Here is a 16,478-nt window from a genome sequence, read left to right as displayed (position 1 = left end):
CCCTGAACGTCACAGTCCAACTGCTCAGTCTCTCTCTCGTGACCACCTATATCTTCATCTCATCAATCATTATACTATACTTCATGCGATACCTAATTAAATAATAAAGATCTATATGAATATTATCTGTCAATTCCCGACAAATTATTTGCGAATTTTCTCTATCGACGTGATTCTCAATCCTATTTCAATCATCGTGATAATAGTTTAGCAGAATGTGGTGTAGTTCTTATTAATAAATTGAAACAGGGCGTCTATAAGATAGGGCGGCGAAACGCACGGATGGCGTGTTGAAACATGTGTGATGCGATTTTAGGACTGGGACGGGGCGGTCGGCGAAAAATTCTCGAACAAAACAATATTTACTTGGTTTTTAACAAGCTCGATTAAAACCACTCAATCTCTGAAACTATTAACGTGATATTCACTATTAACGAATTCAAAATATGATATGTTTTTCTTTCGTCATGGCAATGTCGACCTGGCCAAGCTAAAAACAAAACAAGAGAATGCTAACTTACTTACAAGAGCATTTGACCGCGTCACAACAACGTTTTCGAATTTTCAAAATACAAAATTTCCATTAAAAAATTAAAAACCTTGCCATAGCTCCTAAAGCTGGGAAATTTAGAAAATAACTCCCTTGTTCATTAACATCGATTCCACGTGCAAATGGTCGCATAATGTTTTGAACCTTTTTCACAATTTTCTCTGGAAAACGACAACCATAAAACGGAACCATGTTTACAAACTTGTCTTGGTAACCAGCGGGCTGGGACGAGTATAAAAAACACGAAGAAACCCTTTTAAGAACAGCAATTAACTCCTTTACGTTGAAATTAACAGTATTTCCAACTGGGAATGACGAATTTGTGTCATCTGTTGCCAGATCAGTGTCATCCAAACTTATAATCATCTCAACTCTCAAGTTCTTCGTCTCCAAAGTAACCCGCCGCCATTTTGAAAACAGTTTTTCGAATCTTCATGGGGGGGTCCGCACATCACACATGTTTCAACACGCCATCCGAGCGTTTCGCCGCCCTATCTTATAGGCGCCCTGATTGAAATTAGCTCCAGTTAGAATAAATATATATATTTCTTACACTTAGAATATCCTCAACACAACGTGTGGTTGGTTCAGGTAGAACCTCAATATCACAGTCTTCAATATGTTGTACACTATTTGAAAGAAAGATTTCATAACTGAGGGGCTGTTCACATGAGCCAGGTTACTAAGATGACTTTAAAAAAGCTGTTCATGGACAATGGAGAACTAATATGCCATTTGTCATAACGTGTTAATCATAGGATTATAGGATTATATTTGTTCGTTGCGAGAACGATTTTGCTAGGCACTAAGTGTAAATAGTCCCAGATTTAATTGACGCTGTATCGCCTGCGACATGACTTATGCTATATGGAAGGTGTTAAGATAGAGCTAGAAGCAATAAAGACTCGGTGATTGTTTTTATTTACACTTCTTCTGCTGACGAAGAGTAAAAAATATAAAATTGCAGTACGTAGAATCTTTGTGGTGTTTAGATGCTCCATGCAGGTTTAATCTGTAACTCGAGCTGCAAAGCGAAATTGGATCTTACTGGTTTATTGACTATTGTGAAATACCACAGACAATAGTTGATTTTGATGACAAAGATTTTTATCCAATCTATTTCTTTCATTTTCGATGCTGTATCGGCACTCTTTATTATGATGTATAGAACATAAACCATTGAAAGTGGGTAAGTAGATTATAATCACAATGATTTGCTTCAGCACTGCAGAAATCAGAAGCGACTAAAAATCATGTTATGATCGAGACGAGAAGCATATATTTGTGCAAGGTTTGTGCGTCACATTCCCGTGTGATTGCCACACTACACAAATATTACTAGGTTACCTGCACGGTAAGGATTGCTGCGAACATTTTAGGGTCAAAGTGAACTGTTATGTGAAATGTTAGTAAACTAAATCCGTTTTAAATAATAGTAATAGCAGGTTTAAAACACGTAAAGTGAACCTCTATTGAGCGTTAACTCGCTGGGGCTGTACATGAACAAGACGCCAATTCTGGCGGTTACTGCGTCGCGCCAATCGTTGCATGCAACTGTGCCCCATTTCCTGTCAATATTTATTCCTTTAGAAAAATGTTTCTTTCTTAGGGTTTCTAGTAAATAGAGCACTTCTTACAGAATATAGGGGTAAAACTGCATTATTGGTGCTAGGCATATGTAGCTAATAACGATATACGTGAATAAGGCTGAGTTTGGAATCATGTACTCTGGGAATCAGTTTGTACTGAAATTCAATAGGATCGATCTGGCCGTTTTTACCCTTGAAAGGAAGGTGCGGTTTGATTGAAAATGGCATAGAATGGCATACAAGGCTTTCATAGCATACAAGGCTTTCATGGCATACAAGGCTTTCGTGATTCATGTGATCGTTGTCTGTAAACCCGTTTTAGTGTAGGTTTACCATGATCAGTGTGTGCTGGTGTATGCAGAGTGAGCATGACAAGACAAGACGAGAATCCAGCATTATGATTACCTGTACGTATTTTCTCGAACGACAGACGTCTAGATTTCCTGCGCTATCGGCTATGCACAGCGACTCGTGTACGTGTTATTTTATATGACGTGTATCGTGCATGCAGTTTCCTGCTTTTGGTTCGCACGACCCGAGTTCGAATCCCGGCGACAACAAACTTTTTCAATTTTTTGTTTCAGTAAAATATTTTTTTTGTGGGGGTTACTAGGTTTAGGTTACTATTTGAAGTGTGTTTAGCACGAAAATATTTCGATACGAAATCAAACGAGTTCAAAATACGAGTATCTTAGTTGGCCTGCGCGGCCAGGAAGACCGGTGTCAAGCGAAATTTATGACCATTGCGAAATACATGACCACGCGTGAGGAGTCACGAATTTCGCGGCTTACACGCGCGAAAAACATGACGATTGCGAAATCTATGATTTCGGCGGCCGAGTGCGACTGTTTTGTTTTGGCTAATTTTGATCAAAATTTTAGTAAGTTTTAGTAATTAATCGAGAATGAGTGTAAAACAAAGATTCACTAGGACAGATAAAACTTCATTGAAGGCTATTACATCGCTAAAATACTTTAGATTATCGAATTTGAACAAGTATAAACGGCATGTTTTATACGATATTAACCCAGTCCAACTGTCCAAGGTTTACAATCTTGTTAAGAACTTGACTTTGACTTGTCAAGTTCTAGCAAGACCTTACACAAGATCCTGCCAAGATCTTTCTAAGACCTTTTTAAATCATGCAAGATATTTGTCATGATTTTACCATGTCCATGATCATTCATGCAGGATCCTGCAAGATGTTTGTCATGATCCCGCAAGCTGCAAGATCCATGATCAAAATTTTTTCCATGATCATGCAGAATATTGGAAGATTTTGCCATGATCTTGCAGAATCGTGGAAAACGTTTGCTATTATCTTGATTACCCAACTACTTTAATACCCAACCACAGTAGTGCGCAGTATTATAATCTAACCAGGGTCTTCGTTGCGCTGTACTCCCTCCATGAACACAGAAGAGTATTAGAGTGCTAGAGTCAGTTGGGTAATGAAGTAGTTTTCATAGGGTGGTTAGATCATAATTTACTGGGTAATAGAGTGGTTGAATTGAGTGGTTGGGTACTAGAGTCAGTTGGGTGATGAAGTAGTTGGTTAATAGGGTGGTTAGATTGTAAATTACTGGGTACTAGAGTGGTTGGGTACTAGAGTCAGTTGGGTAATGAAGTAGTTTTCATAGGGTGGTTAGATCATAAATTACTGGGTACTAGAGTCAGTTGGGTAATGAAATAGTTGGTTAATAGGGTGGTTATTTCATGAAATACTGGGTACTATAAAGGTACATTGCTTCATTTAATTTCTGACAAGATAATTTGTACAGTTTTACCTCATTTACATCATTATTTACAACTTATTTACATCATTGAAATTTACAAAATTTACATCTTATTTACATATGCACCTTGCAACATCAGCAATAAAATTTTCCTGTAAGTGCAGTTGCGAAGTCCACACCTCTGCAACTGGCATGGAAAATTGGTAACAACGGTCACACCCAAGCCAGTCTTCTCCATCATCCTTCCTGCAAATTTTGCAAACGCCCGTATTTCTCTCAACAGCACTGCGAAAAAAATTCCAAACCGTAGTTAAGCAACTAGTTGTCAACTGTTGATGGAAGGGCTGGCAGCACATTTGAGTATAGTCAATTTTTAATTACAATTTACCTGCCTACATCATCATAACAGGAACCACAAATAGAAGAGAGTATGTTTTTTCTCTCTTTTTCTGGGTCTATTTGTTCCGTCAGGTCCAAACCTTCAACCAAACAGCGTGCAAACTATACAACATAATATAGGTGGAGCAAAATTTTAGATACATAATTACAACAACTGCATATATTTGCTCAATTTCTAAAACTGATTGTAAAAAACATGGTAAAAACTTACAAAACAAACATATACTCCACAGTTATGGCTATCATGCTGCATGCAATGTTGGGGATGGAGGCATGGCCACCTCTTTGTCTTCCATCCAGTCTTGACATCAACCAATTCGCTATGAAATATAATGAAATGGGTATACTAATGTAAACTCATAAAATGCAAAAGAAATTTGACATATTGCATAGTAATAAAAAATTTTTGTACCTCAGTTTTTTAATATGACCCATTAAGCCAGAGGGCTTTCCAGTTTTGAGTGGATCAACGTAAATTTTTCTTTTACCAACTTTGTCAAAAACCTGGGGAAGATATATCAGAATTTGATCAAGTCCAGGATCAGGAAAAGGAGGGGTTTTGCTAGGTCAACTTTATACTCACCAATAGGGTCCAGTGATTTCCATTCAAGTTGATTGGGAAAAGAATCATCCTGCTTAGGGAAAAATTCTTGTCCGACCAAGTACGTCGTGTGCTAGAATTACGATGCACGAGCTGTGAAATGTAGCATTCAGCTGCAAGGACATCTCCACCATTTCTACGCTCTGCCAAACCACTTAAGTAGGCATCGATGACCTATACATGTAAAAATGACTATATAAACAAAGATGTCCTAAAAACAGATTTCCATCACATTTTGACTACTTTATCTAAGGTAAAGAGTAACCCTCCTCTGAAAACAGAAGTAACAGAAATGACAGAAATAAAGACTTCTTACCATATCAGTTAACAAACCAGGCATAAAATCAGGAACTTCGCTTTTTAATGTTTTGAATTGGCAAGTGGAAACTTCTTGCAGTGGGATAAGGGACCAAATATCTCTTCCAGTCAGTTTAGCTGTACCAAAATCAAGGTAGGGAAAACTTAAAGGTATTCCTTTTATGCCCAATTGCTGTAAATGGTGAACTTCGCCAGCAAAGCTCAGTGAAGCAAGAGTTTTTACCTCATTACCAGCACCACGAACCTGGTCATTGGACCTCTCAAACTCTGCAACCTCAACATCCACAACCCCTTCACTAACACATGCAACTTTATCATCCACAACCTCTTCGCCAACACCTGCAACTTTATCATCCACAACCTCTTCACCAACACCTGGAACCTCAACGTCCGCAACCTCTTCACCAACACCTGGAACCTCAACGTCCGCAACCTCTTCACCAACACCTGGAACCTCAACGTCTGCAACCTCTTCACCAACACCTGGAACCTCAACGTCTGCAGCCTCCTCACCCACCACCTACAAACTCAACACACATGCAATGTCTCCTCCACCAACACCTGGAACCTCAACACATGTAACCTCCTCACCACCACCTGCAACCTCAGCTTCTGCAACTGCCATACCAACACCTGCTACCTTATTTTCAACATCTGTATCAGCACCTCTCTCCCGAAATGGTTTAATATGAGCCAGACTGATGCTTTTCACACCTTATTGGTTTTTGTGTTGCGCAAAACAACCTGGTGATCTGTAAGGCTAACAACAACATAACCATAAGCCAATCTGGCGTCATTCGATCACCCTTTCGGCCTCCAAGCTTCTTAGGATTAGCCTTCATGACTGCTTGCCCAACATGAAACTTGTACGCCTTATAACCTTTCATCTTTTTCATTTATAATATTTTTTTTGCTTTTCTTTCGCATTGATGTTATTGGCAGTAACCTATGGAGCAAACATTTTTGTTCACAACTGTGTCCAGTAGCAGGACAATATTGGCATGAAACAAACTACTATACCACAAATTGTTACAACATACCTTAGCTTCCATCACACTCAGCTGTTCCTGCTTGGAACTTACATAATCAGCCACTTCATTAGGGGTTGGTGCTTTCAAAATGATAGGAGCAGGCGCATCATCCTCCTTTTCCACAGGCAACTCTGATGGAAAACGTGGCTTCCTTATTGCATGATCTCATATGGAGTGTGTTTAGTTGATTCGTTAAATGATGAACGGACACCCCAGCATGCTTGTTCAATATAAAGGTGCCAATCATCCTGCTGTTCATTGACCATCTACAAATAGAGTACAGAATGATATAAAGTAGTTTAAGTTCCATGCAGCACTGGTGGTCTACAGATAATGATTTATTACATGAAGTCAAGAATAAAAAAAAACTAACCTAGAATAAAAAAATAAGATAACCTAGACTTTCTACCTTTGAAAGGTGACGCTTAAGAGTTCCATTAGTGCGCTCATCTTGACCATTTGTTTGGGGGTGATAGGCAGCTGTGACAAGATGGCGGATGTTAAATTTTTTGAACATTAATTCGTTCAGCAGCTGAAAATAAATTAAGGTTATACAGATTAGGTTTGCTAATATTAAGCTATCAGGAAGATGTTAAGTGGTGAGCACTTTTACAATGTTTGAAATACTCAGTTAATGTATCTCCATACCTTGTTGTTAAACTCTGTACCTTGGTCACTTAAAATCTTAAGTGGTGCACCCCAACGATGTATCCACTTCACTAACACCTGGTACACACACTCTGCTGATTTTGCCTTGATTGGCTCGGCTTATACCCACTTGGAAAAGAGACATGTCCCTGACATGATGTATTTAAAACCTGTGGATGTCTCCTTGAATGGACCAATAAGATCGATACCAACAAGCTCCCAGGGCTGTTTGGCCTGTGAGTAGAAAATATCTTATCTATGATCAAATCATGCCCACATGGAAAATAAGATAGCAGCAGTAATTGAAATACACATGGGTTTCAAAGCTTATTAGATTTAAGATTAGCTATAAAGTCTCATTTGTTTTGAAGCAGGGATAAGACTTTATGCTCATTAAATCATGTAATTTTTATGAGACTTACATATATTGGTGTCAGTTCAGGAACCATTGTCTTTATCTTTTGCACTTTTTGACACTGAGTGCATGTGGCAATCTAAAAAAACAGCAGGATTTTAAAAACAAGCATATTTTACCCTCATTTTTATAACCTAGGAGAATCTCATCTACACTTACAAACTCCTTTACATCTTCTGTGATGGTTCTCCAATAGAACCGCTCTGTGATGTTTGCCTGTGTGCGCTTCTCTCCCATGTGCCCACCTGTTGTCCCATTGCCATGGATATCATTGAGCACACGTTCAATCTGGAACAAAATTTATCACACAATCAATGAACCAAGTGCTGTCTCATAATGTTCATATTCAACTATTAAACTATATACAATAATAATTACATGTTTATGCTTACTATATTGTCTTTGTCATGCAATTACTATATTCAGAATATATAAAATTAATACATATATTACATGATATATACTAACCTCATCTCTTGTAAATAGCACTTTAACCTTTTTCGTATTCAAATGATTTTTTCCTTGCTTACCCACATAGTACAAAGTGTCACTAAAATCTGATTGAATAATGTGTGGTTCAAACATTGGCATGTGTGTAAGTTTTCAGATTCATTAATGAATGTGTACATATAAAGGGTTAATATATAAAAAAATAAATAGATAAATTTAACTTATAGTTAATAGCGCCAAAGTAGTTAATAGCGCCTAGCCTCCACCACAGGTCTCTCTGTCTCAGCATTTGAAATCGAAAAATAATTTGTCTTACTCTAAGACACTGAGGAACAATCATAGACCATATAATATAGAGATCTGTAGAGGAAGCTAAGAGTTACCCCTGTTGTTTAACTTACAGCTTCTATTTATAGATGAACAGCTTGCCAAAAGATACCAAGCCAAATTATATCAAATAAAGATAAAATAAATTCCACTCAAGCCAAATGAATAATAAGAGGTATAAAACAAGTAAACAATAAAATTTATAAGATCATATCACACATTATTATGATACGATGTTTCACTGCAAAGTTATTAAATGCCTAGACATACCTTCATATTTAAAGTTTCTCGAGGATTGGGAGAGCGTGTGTATATTTTTTCTCCTTGCGACTTTGTCCAGAGTGGCAAAATGAGTTGGTGCCTGGCGTCCTGATTTAAGGAAGTGCAGCACATCTTCCACTGAAGCCTAAGTCATTAAAGTTATAGTGTTAATACATGGCCAAAACAACGGCAAATTCATAGGTATTAATAACAACTAATATCTTGGTTATGATCACAATAATTTCATCATTACGCTAAAACAACAGTCCGAATATCGGTATCAGATCGAAGTCATCGAACATTTGAATTCGAATTAAACAGAGTTTGCACGACAATGACATACCTTATATTTACAGATTTCCGAGTCAGGTTTCTTTCCTTTCACGTCAGAACAGCAAGCTGATTCCGTTGTTGGATTTGCACCCATTTAAGTAACAAAAATACTTCGAAAAATCTTTCTTTCAGACAAGTCAGAGAACACGTGTTGAACAGTAAACAAGTTGCGAAATTTATGAGCACAATGTAATTTATGCGCGCATTTGCGCTTGCGCATGCCCAGAACCGCGACACTCATATATTTCGCAAGTCATAAATTTCGCGTGACACCGGATCGAAAACGTACAAAACACAAAAAACAAAACAAAACAAAACACCGACGGCAATTTAAGACTGCGTTCGCGCAGTGCGCGACGCAGTAATTAATACCTACTGTTAATACCTGTTAGCGAGAACACTGTCAATGACGTCATGTAGGTCAATATGTGCTATATCAAGTTCTAACTTTTATTTTGGAATTGTTTTGAAATAGGCTGGTTTATATTATGATTTCGCGAGTAAATTTGGTATGAAGAAAAAAGATTTATAAATGTTCAATTGCCCAAAGGATTTGTAGATTGCACTCGGCAAAAACGAATCATCTGAAAATAGCCATTTTACAGTGTCATGAATACCAATTTCCCCGGTGTTGGATAGACCCGGGAGTGTTTTTCCCGTTCTCAAGGGTAAAGTGATGTTTTGCTACTATTCAAATGAAGCCAAACATTTACATGAAATCCTTGAACAAAGACAAATATAGCATATTTCAAAAACAAATATCCATGTTACCAAAAAATGTTTTATTTTGTTAAACATGTGCTACTGCTCAGGGCCTGTATTTTCGCTAGGCGGAATTTTGCGCCCAAACAATATTTTCCGCGCGAAAACTGAAAAGTACAATCACTGAGCTATATTAAATTCCTGGAGGCCCCTGGAGGACCAGCTCGTCATTTTTCGGTAACTTCGCCGTTATCTTTTTGTCATCAAAAACAGGGCGGACTTCGCCCTTTTGCACAACCGCAGAAGCTCTGCTGACGCCACATGGTTCCTTTTGCCCATGGTAGTTATAACTGACCGGGCTCAATTGTGAGCCCGCTACAGCAGTATTCTCCCTCCTGGATTTAGTAATGAATTTAGTAAACAACAGGTTCTCCCTCTTGGTTTTTATGATTTTTTTTGCAGTGAAATCTTTTTGTTTTGTTTTTTCGTTATATTTTCCGGCCTAGCCTGCAATAAAGTGTTTCTTTTGAAGATGAATGCAAGTCGTAGACGCTGCTTTTGCCAATGCGAAAACAAATATATAGTAAAACGTCAAAAAATGTGGACAAAACTAAAGATTTTCATACTGACAATAACTGACAGGTTTATTTTTTATTTTCTTAATCATATTTTCATTATTTATACATTCCTATATGAAATTTAACAAATTCTTGAACTTTTTGGCACTATTGTCGGATATTTTAAGGACAAATGGATATTTATGGACATCAATTAGGCTTTTCGGAACCCTGAACTGCAGAAATATTACCAAAAGTATGCAATTATTATTGATATCCTCTTGAATGTCTCCAGGACTTTATATCTATGCTGACCAATCTTGCTAACTATGCATAATCCAAGGAACTGAGAAAGCTGAGGCAAGATGCTGGGCAGCTGACTAATGCTAAGTGCAGCTTGTACCTCAATGGGCTATAAAAGTTTTCAATTGTCTAATAGCACCCCTGGCCATAGTAATGAATAGTATTAATTCCTGCATAGACTCATTATTCCTAATAATTAAAAATAGCCCCTTGGAAGTTGATACTATATAAACAGAAAATTATAAAAGTGGGTGCTGATTGAAAACACACTGCTCATGCAGTCAATGCATTTTTATATTTATTTTTTCATAAATATAACCATTGTTATAAAAACACAAGCCAACAACAAATCAGTTAACATGGTAATTAAGAAAAACAATAATGCACATTCATAACAATGTGTATAATGTGCTATATACAATAATAATTTTCATCTCAGTTAAGATAATATATTAACTAGCCTTTAACAGTCACTATCAGATATTGAAATTTTACACTGTTTGCAGCAAAAATTACTTTTTTATCAGCACCCAGTCGGCACTTTTCTCAGTCAGATTATGTTAATTGATGAAGGGATCTTGTAGTCAACTCACTGGGGGAAAGGTTTACTTATTAACATTGATATTTGCTATCATGAAAACAACATAGACCAAACTCAAAAGATTGACACTGCCAGAAATTTAATTCCTTCCCCAGACAACAAGTCAAGAAAAATCAGATAAAGTTTGGGTAAATAACATTGCACTGTAATGTACCAAAGGTCGAAAATAGTATATTTGCTGTTTGTACCATAAGCTTTGATGGATTTATTGGCTCAGAACCTTTGGTAATCAGTTTATAAAAAAGGCAAAAAACCAAATTGTTAGAAACACCGGCTTACCTGGATGCTATAAAATAACAGCAAAATGAGAAAATTCACTCTCCCGATAAGTGAATCAAGACATTCACAACGTCAGACGTAGAGCACAAAGTTACGTCGCCTCTCCATTTGTTAAAGAGTGAAACAGAGGAACATTTTTATCTTTTTTATATTAAATACAAAAAATATATACCGAAAGCCGAAAATATTTCCATAAAAACCACGAGGGAGATGAACACAGTTTTTCACCTTGTATCGCGGTATGTCAGTGGTAATTACCATGAGCAAAAGGAACCATGTGCGTTTGTGGCGTCAGCAAAGCTCAAAATCCGCCATCTTTTTGGCGACACGATTTGGCCGCGAGCCGGTCCTCCAGGAATTTAATATAGCTCAGTGAGTACAATACTTTCAACTTTGTTGCGGGGAAAATGTCGCTATATATACGCGCGCCGCTATTCTAGCTAATATTACCATTATTATTAATATTCCTGTTGTGATTCGTATGTTAAAAAATTTTTAAAACTAGCTATACAAGTTAAAATTATAAAGGTAACTGTAAACGTAACATATGAACGAAAGATGAAAATATCTTACCTTGACTAGTCACAATAGAACAGAAGCTTTAAAATTTAACAAAAATTTGAAGACCCTGTCCATCCAAATCAAAAAGGCACATGGGTATGAGCGAGTTTAAAATATGTGTTCTGCGCATAAAAAACGCGTACGACACAATTTCTTGCGCTAAATAAAATTTAGTTCAGAACCCCCTCTCTGCACAAATCAGACTGCTGCTACGCTCGCTCGCTTCAGGCTCGCTCGCTCCGCAGAAATTATATCAGTGAATCAAGCAGCGTTCATGTTAACCTCAGAAACCTATTTTTTATTTGAAACACAAGTATTTTGTTAAAGTAAGGTACCAGTATTGCAAGCAATTATAAATGACGATATAAGGCGTTTATTGGCGCGGCACGCCGGGCTCGGCTAAAATTGGTACTAGAAAAGTCTCGAATCCAATTTTATTAGTGCTCGGGCTACGAATACAAAGGCGTAGCACCGATAAAACATTTTACAAAATTTACACACGATAATTAGATAACTATAGTTTTCATCCATTTAGACCCACAAAGAATACAATTGTTGTAAACTCTGAGTAAATTTCTCTTTCTCTTCTAAAGTCGAACAACAACTATTCCCAACGATATTCCCAACTTCACCACTGCCAGGCTGGTTGTTCTTAACGTTTATAATAGAAATGGATATAAAGCCAGAAACAAGTGGATATACAAGTGTCCGCAAATATGGTTCGAAACATCTTCGAGACGATGGAATAACTTTTCAGACTACAATGCGGCTTCCACCTTTTACATTAGTAATTGTGAAGTTTTTGGTTAAATATTGTGGTGCTGACTTAAGTTGTAAAGATGAGTCGGGCAAAACTGCTTTGCATCTTGCTGTTATTGGTGGTGAAACAGACTTTGTCAAATATTTTGTTGAACAATGTGGCGTTGATGTAAATGACAAGGAAAAAAAAGGGCGGACAGCGCTGAACTACGCTGTTACTAAATATACGCCAGAAATTGTGAAAGATCTTGTTGAACATGGCGCTGATGTAAATGCGAAGGATAATAACGGGTGGACAGTTCTGCACCATGCTGTCACTAAAGGTGTACCAGAAATTGTAAAATATCTTGTTGAACATGGCGCTGATGTAAATGAGGTGAAAAATAACGGGTGGACTGTGCTGCACGATGCTGTTATTAAAGGTACGGTAGAAATTCCAAAATATCTTGTTGAACATGGCGCTGATGTAAATAGCAAGGATATTAACGGGTGTACAGTGTTGCACTATGCTGTTATTAAAGGCACGGTAGAAATAGTAAAATATCTTGTTGAATATGGGGCTGATGTAAATGGCAAGGATATTAACGGGTGTACAGTGTTGCACTATGCAGGTAATAGATTAGAAATTGTCAAGTATTTAGTTGAAAAGGGTGCTGACGTGACCCTTCACACTCACAATCTTGGCATTTACACCCTCATAATGGCTGTTGAGAGAAATTCAGTTGCTTTGATCAATCTTCTGTTGGAAAAGAACATCGCTGTGTGGAGAGCTGGACTATTTCGTGTTCAGGGAAGATATATGAGTCTTCTTGAATTGAGTATTCAGCTTGGTCATGATGAAATTACAACTATCCTCAAAAGGTCCATAAATCATTGTGAGAAGATTCAGATGTTGAAAGCACTGAATTGCAACCAGTTAAAAGAGGTAATGCTTCAAACATACACGAGATATTTTTGAACTGAGCCGTACAAGCTATACTTGATAATTCGAAATATGTCTGCAGGAGCGTAGGAACCGGGGGTTGGCGTCACGGGCACGTGCGACACCAAATTTTTCAAGGGCCAAAAAGTGCCCTTTTTATTAACCAAACCTGGAAGCTAGTGCCCCCCAATCTCTGGATGCTTCGTACGCCCCCGTCTATCTGCTAAAATATCATGCATGGCGGACTTTCTGTGAAGCTATCTCGGAATAGGGTTTCCATGGTAACGACTTCGTATGAAAAATGCCTTAGTAACTGAGCTTTGACTATTTGCCTTCACTGATAACAATGCTCAAATCGTTTTTGCTCCTAACTTTTCACAATAGATAATTTGTACTTTTTCGTCCATAGACTGAAACACCGATGCAGGCTTTTGTCGCAAAGAATCGATTCAAAATTGGTGCTGGTGGTTTTTCTTGTGTCTATGTTGGTCTCATGAAGGATGGAAGTGAAGTTGCTGTTAAGAGAATTTTGGTACAAAGTGAGGATGAAACAGTTGAAAACGAAAAGGAAATCATGAGTCTCATTGAAACAAACTCTCCATTTATAGTGAAATATCGACATTTTCACCGTGACGATACCTTCATGTATCTTATTGTTGATCTTTGCGAAGAAACCTTGAGGGAACTTGTTCATGCATGCAGTATTAAACATCTACAAGAGCAAGGTCCACGAATGATTGGGGAAATTCTATCAGGACTAGAATTTCTTCATTGGAAAGGAATATTGCACAGAGATCTAAAACCATCAAACGTCCTGGTTGATATCGAAGGTCGCATGAAATTGGCAGATTTTGGAATAAGTCGCGTTGTTAATGAAGATGAAACGACAGTTGAAACAGATGCAAAAGGTACTCGTGGATGGATGCCACCAGAAGTAATTGAAGCAATAGTTAAAAAAGAAAAAAGTCGTTTTAAAAGAAAATCAGATGTCCATGTCGCGGGTATGATTGCTTTTTACGTGTTGACCAAAGGTGAGCATCCTTTTGGATCTGAATTAGATCGAATGAAAAATATTTTGGAGGATAATCCTGTCAATTTGGAGAAACTTGGTAATCGCACAGCTCTTAGGTTTGTGTCATGGCTGATTAATCACAAGATTGATGATAGACCTTACGCTGACGAAACACTGGAAGATTTCTTTTTTAGCAACTCCGCAAGGAACATAGCGAGCAATTAGACAACAGCCTCGACGTTTGTTTGAAATGACGAATCCTTCCTAGCCCAAGTTTGTCCATGAAGGAAAAATAATTAGCGAGGTTGTTTTATCGCACCCATTGGGCGTTGCATATTTTTTACACGTGAAATATCCTTGTTATAAAGTGCTTAACACAACGTGTTGTTTGTTTAGGTAGAATATAAATATTACTACAGTCTTCAATATATTGTACACTTTTTCAAAGAAATTATTCATAACTGAGGGGCTGTTCACATGAACCAGGTTACCGAGATAAATTTAAAAAAGGTGTTTGGATTATCGAGAACTAGCCATTTCCAGCTGATCTGAGATCATGACGTCATAAATCGTCTCTACAAAACTTAGTTATCATACGCCTGGTGTTATTTGTCCCTATTCGTCTAACTAATAGTATAAAGGGTGAAAAATTTAAATTCTAATTTACAGTTGAGAAAAAATGTTTCAGAAACTGATCATTGATGAAAAACCTTTCTTTCTGTTTGAACAAAATAAAGATTCCTGTGATTTTCCACTGGATCGCACCTCATGTTCAAGAGTTCATTCTGCTTTAGTCTTTCATAAACATTCAAACAGACCATTTTTTATTGATCTAAAAAGCAGTAAGTGCAATGTTTTGATTTGAAGTTAAACTTAAATAAGTTTACCAGGCTCTCTCTGTACCCTGAGACAAACTGACATCCCAGCTAGACTGTAACATATTTTACATGAATAATTCTGGGTGTAATTAAATATATCTTATTGTCTGAAAAACTGGATTGGCACCAGTCAGAATTTTTTGTGATGAAATTTGACCCAAATGACTTTACTCTCCAAACATCATAAAGTAGGAATATAAAAATTAGTTATGTATCTTGATGTGGATGCATTTTTCAAAACTAGTGCTAAATATTTTCACCCAAAATCATGAAAATGAACGCAAATAGTAATGCAAACTGTATTCCGTAAAATGCTTTAAAATGACAAAGAATTTTAAACCATTTTTTAACCATTGTATGACAGAAATTATTGTATGACAATAATTTTTGACGAAAATTGGATTGTCTCTGGTCTGCCCTATTACACACTTGCATAGCAATCGGAGGGTGGGTGAAGGTGCAATCCTACCGCACTTTACTTCCTGGTTAAATTTCTCATTCTTGGAAAACTCGGAAAATTGCATGATAGAGAGTGTATGCAATGAAATTTTGCAGTAAGCCATCACTTCATACCTTTATACCCCCCTCATTCTTTTTCAGCTGTGATGGCATAGTAATAGGAGGGTGGGTGAGGGTGAAACCCTCCCCAGCTTTTCTTCAAGATCATATTTCTTACACTTCAAAGACCTGAAAGATAAAGGGCAACGGGGTCTATCCGATGAAATGTTTTGCCTTCAGCCATCATTCCCCAGCTTCACCCTCCCCCCTTACTTGTTTTGGGAAAAACTAACATTACCAAGCGCTATGCATGCGACAATGCATGGTAATAGTGAACAAAATGTGGATAGAGAGGATTATGAGGATAACGAAGGTTCAACGGGGTATTTTTGGGATTGCCGGAGTTCGATACTGATCTTAAGGTGAGTTCCGTTCTTTTTTACGAATTTCTTTGATCAAAATGTATGTATATAAGTAAATTTCCGTGAAGTGCACAAAACTTTCGTAATTGCCAAATTTACATCTCTGAAAAGTTGAATCGGATCGCAAGTTTCATGATTGCAAAATTGCAGCGTTCAACGTGAACTTATATAAGGGTTGTTTAATACCACTTCGATCTTAACCTATCGTATTTATTTCCTTCCTGGGCACTCGGCTTGAACTAGTGACTTTAAAACAATGGGTTATATTACGGTACCGTTTGAAGTAGAGAACAGCTCTAAGAGTTTGTAAGGGAATGCAAACCGT

At 37.4% G+C, this 16,478-nt stretch overlaps 2 protein-coding genes across 2 annotated transcripts; one reads left to right on the top strand and one right to left on the bottom strand.

The window, feature by feature from the left end:
- The first annotated feature begins 1,460 nt into the window (after window positions 1-1,460).
- LOC114532111 (ankyrin-3-like) lies at window positions 1,461-14,767 on the top strand. Its single transcript, XM_028553691.1, has 3 exons — window positions 1,461-1,739; window positions 12,256-13,346; window positions 13,753-14,767. Exons 2-3 carry the CDS (start codon window positions 12,333-12,335, stop codon window positions 14,578-14,580), a joined length of 1,842 nt encoding a protein of 613 aa, XP_028409492.1. The 5' UTR covers window positions 1,461-1,739; window positions 12,256-12,332; the 3' UTR covers window positions 14,581-14,767.
- Window positions 3,770-5,136, bottom strand: LOC114532113. The gene is made up of 5 exons (XM_028553693.1): window positions 4,859-5,136; window positions 4,688-4,779; window positions 4,487-4,595; window positions 4,265-4,377; window positions 3,770-4,161 (listed from the first exon to the last, which is right to left on the bottom strand). Exons 1-5 carry the CDS (start codon window positions 4,904-4,906, stop codon window positions 3,987-3,989), a joined length of 537 nt encoding a protein of 178 aa, XP_028409494.1. The 5' UTR covers window positions 4,907-5,136; the 3' UTR covers window positions 3,770-3,986.
- Window positions 14,768-16,478: the final 1,711 nt, after the last annotated feature.

This window comes from Dendronephthya gigantea, unplaced genomic scaffold, assembly GCF_004324835.1.
Source record: "Dendronephthya gigantea isolate DGI-Jeju-01 unplaced genomic scaffold, DenGig_1.0 000078F, whole genome shotgun sequence".
Lineage (NCBI taxonomy): Eukaryota > Metazoa > Cnidaria > Anthozoa > Malacalcyonacea > Nephtheidae > Dendronephthya > Dendronephthya gigantea.
The sequence above is the reverse complement of the archived record's forward strand: the minus strand, read 5'-3'. Positions and strand labels throughout refer to the sequence as shown.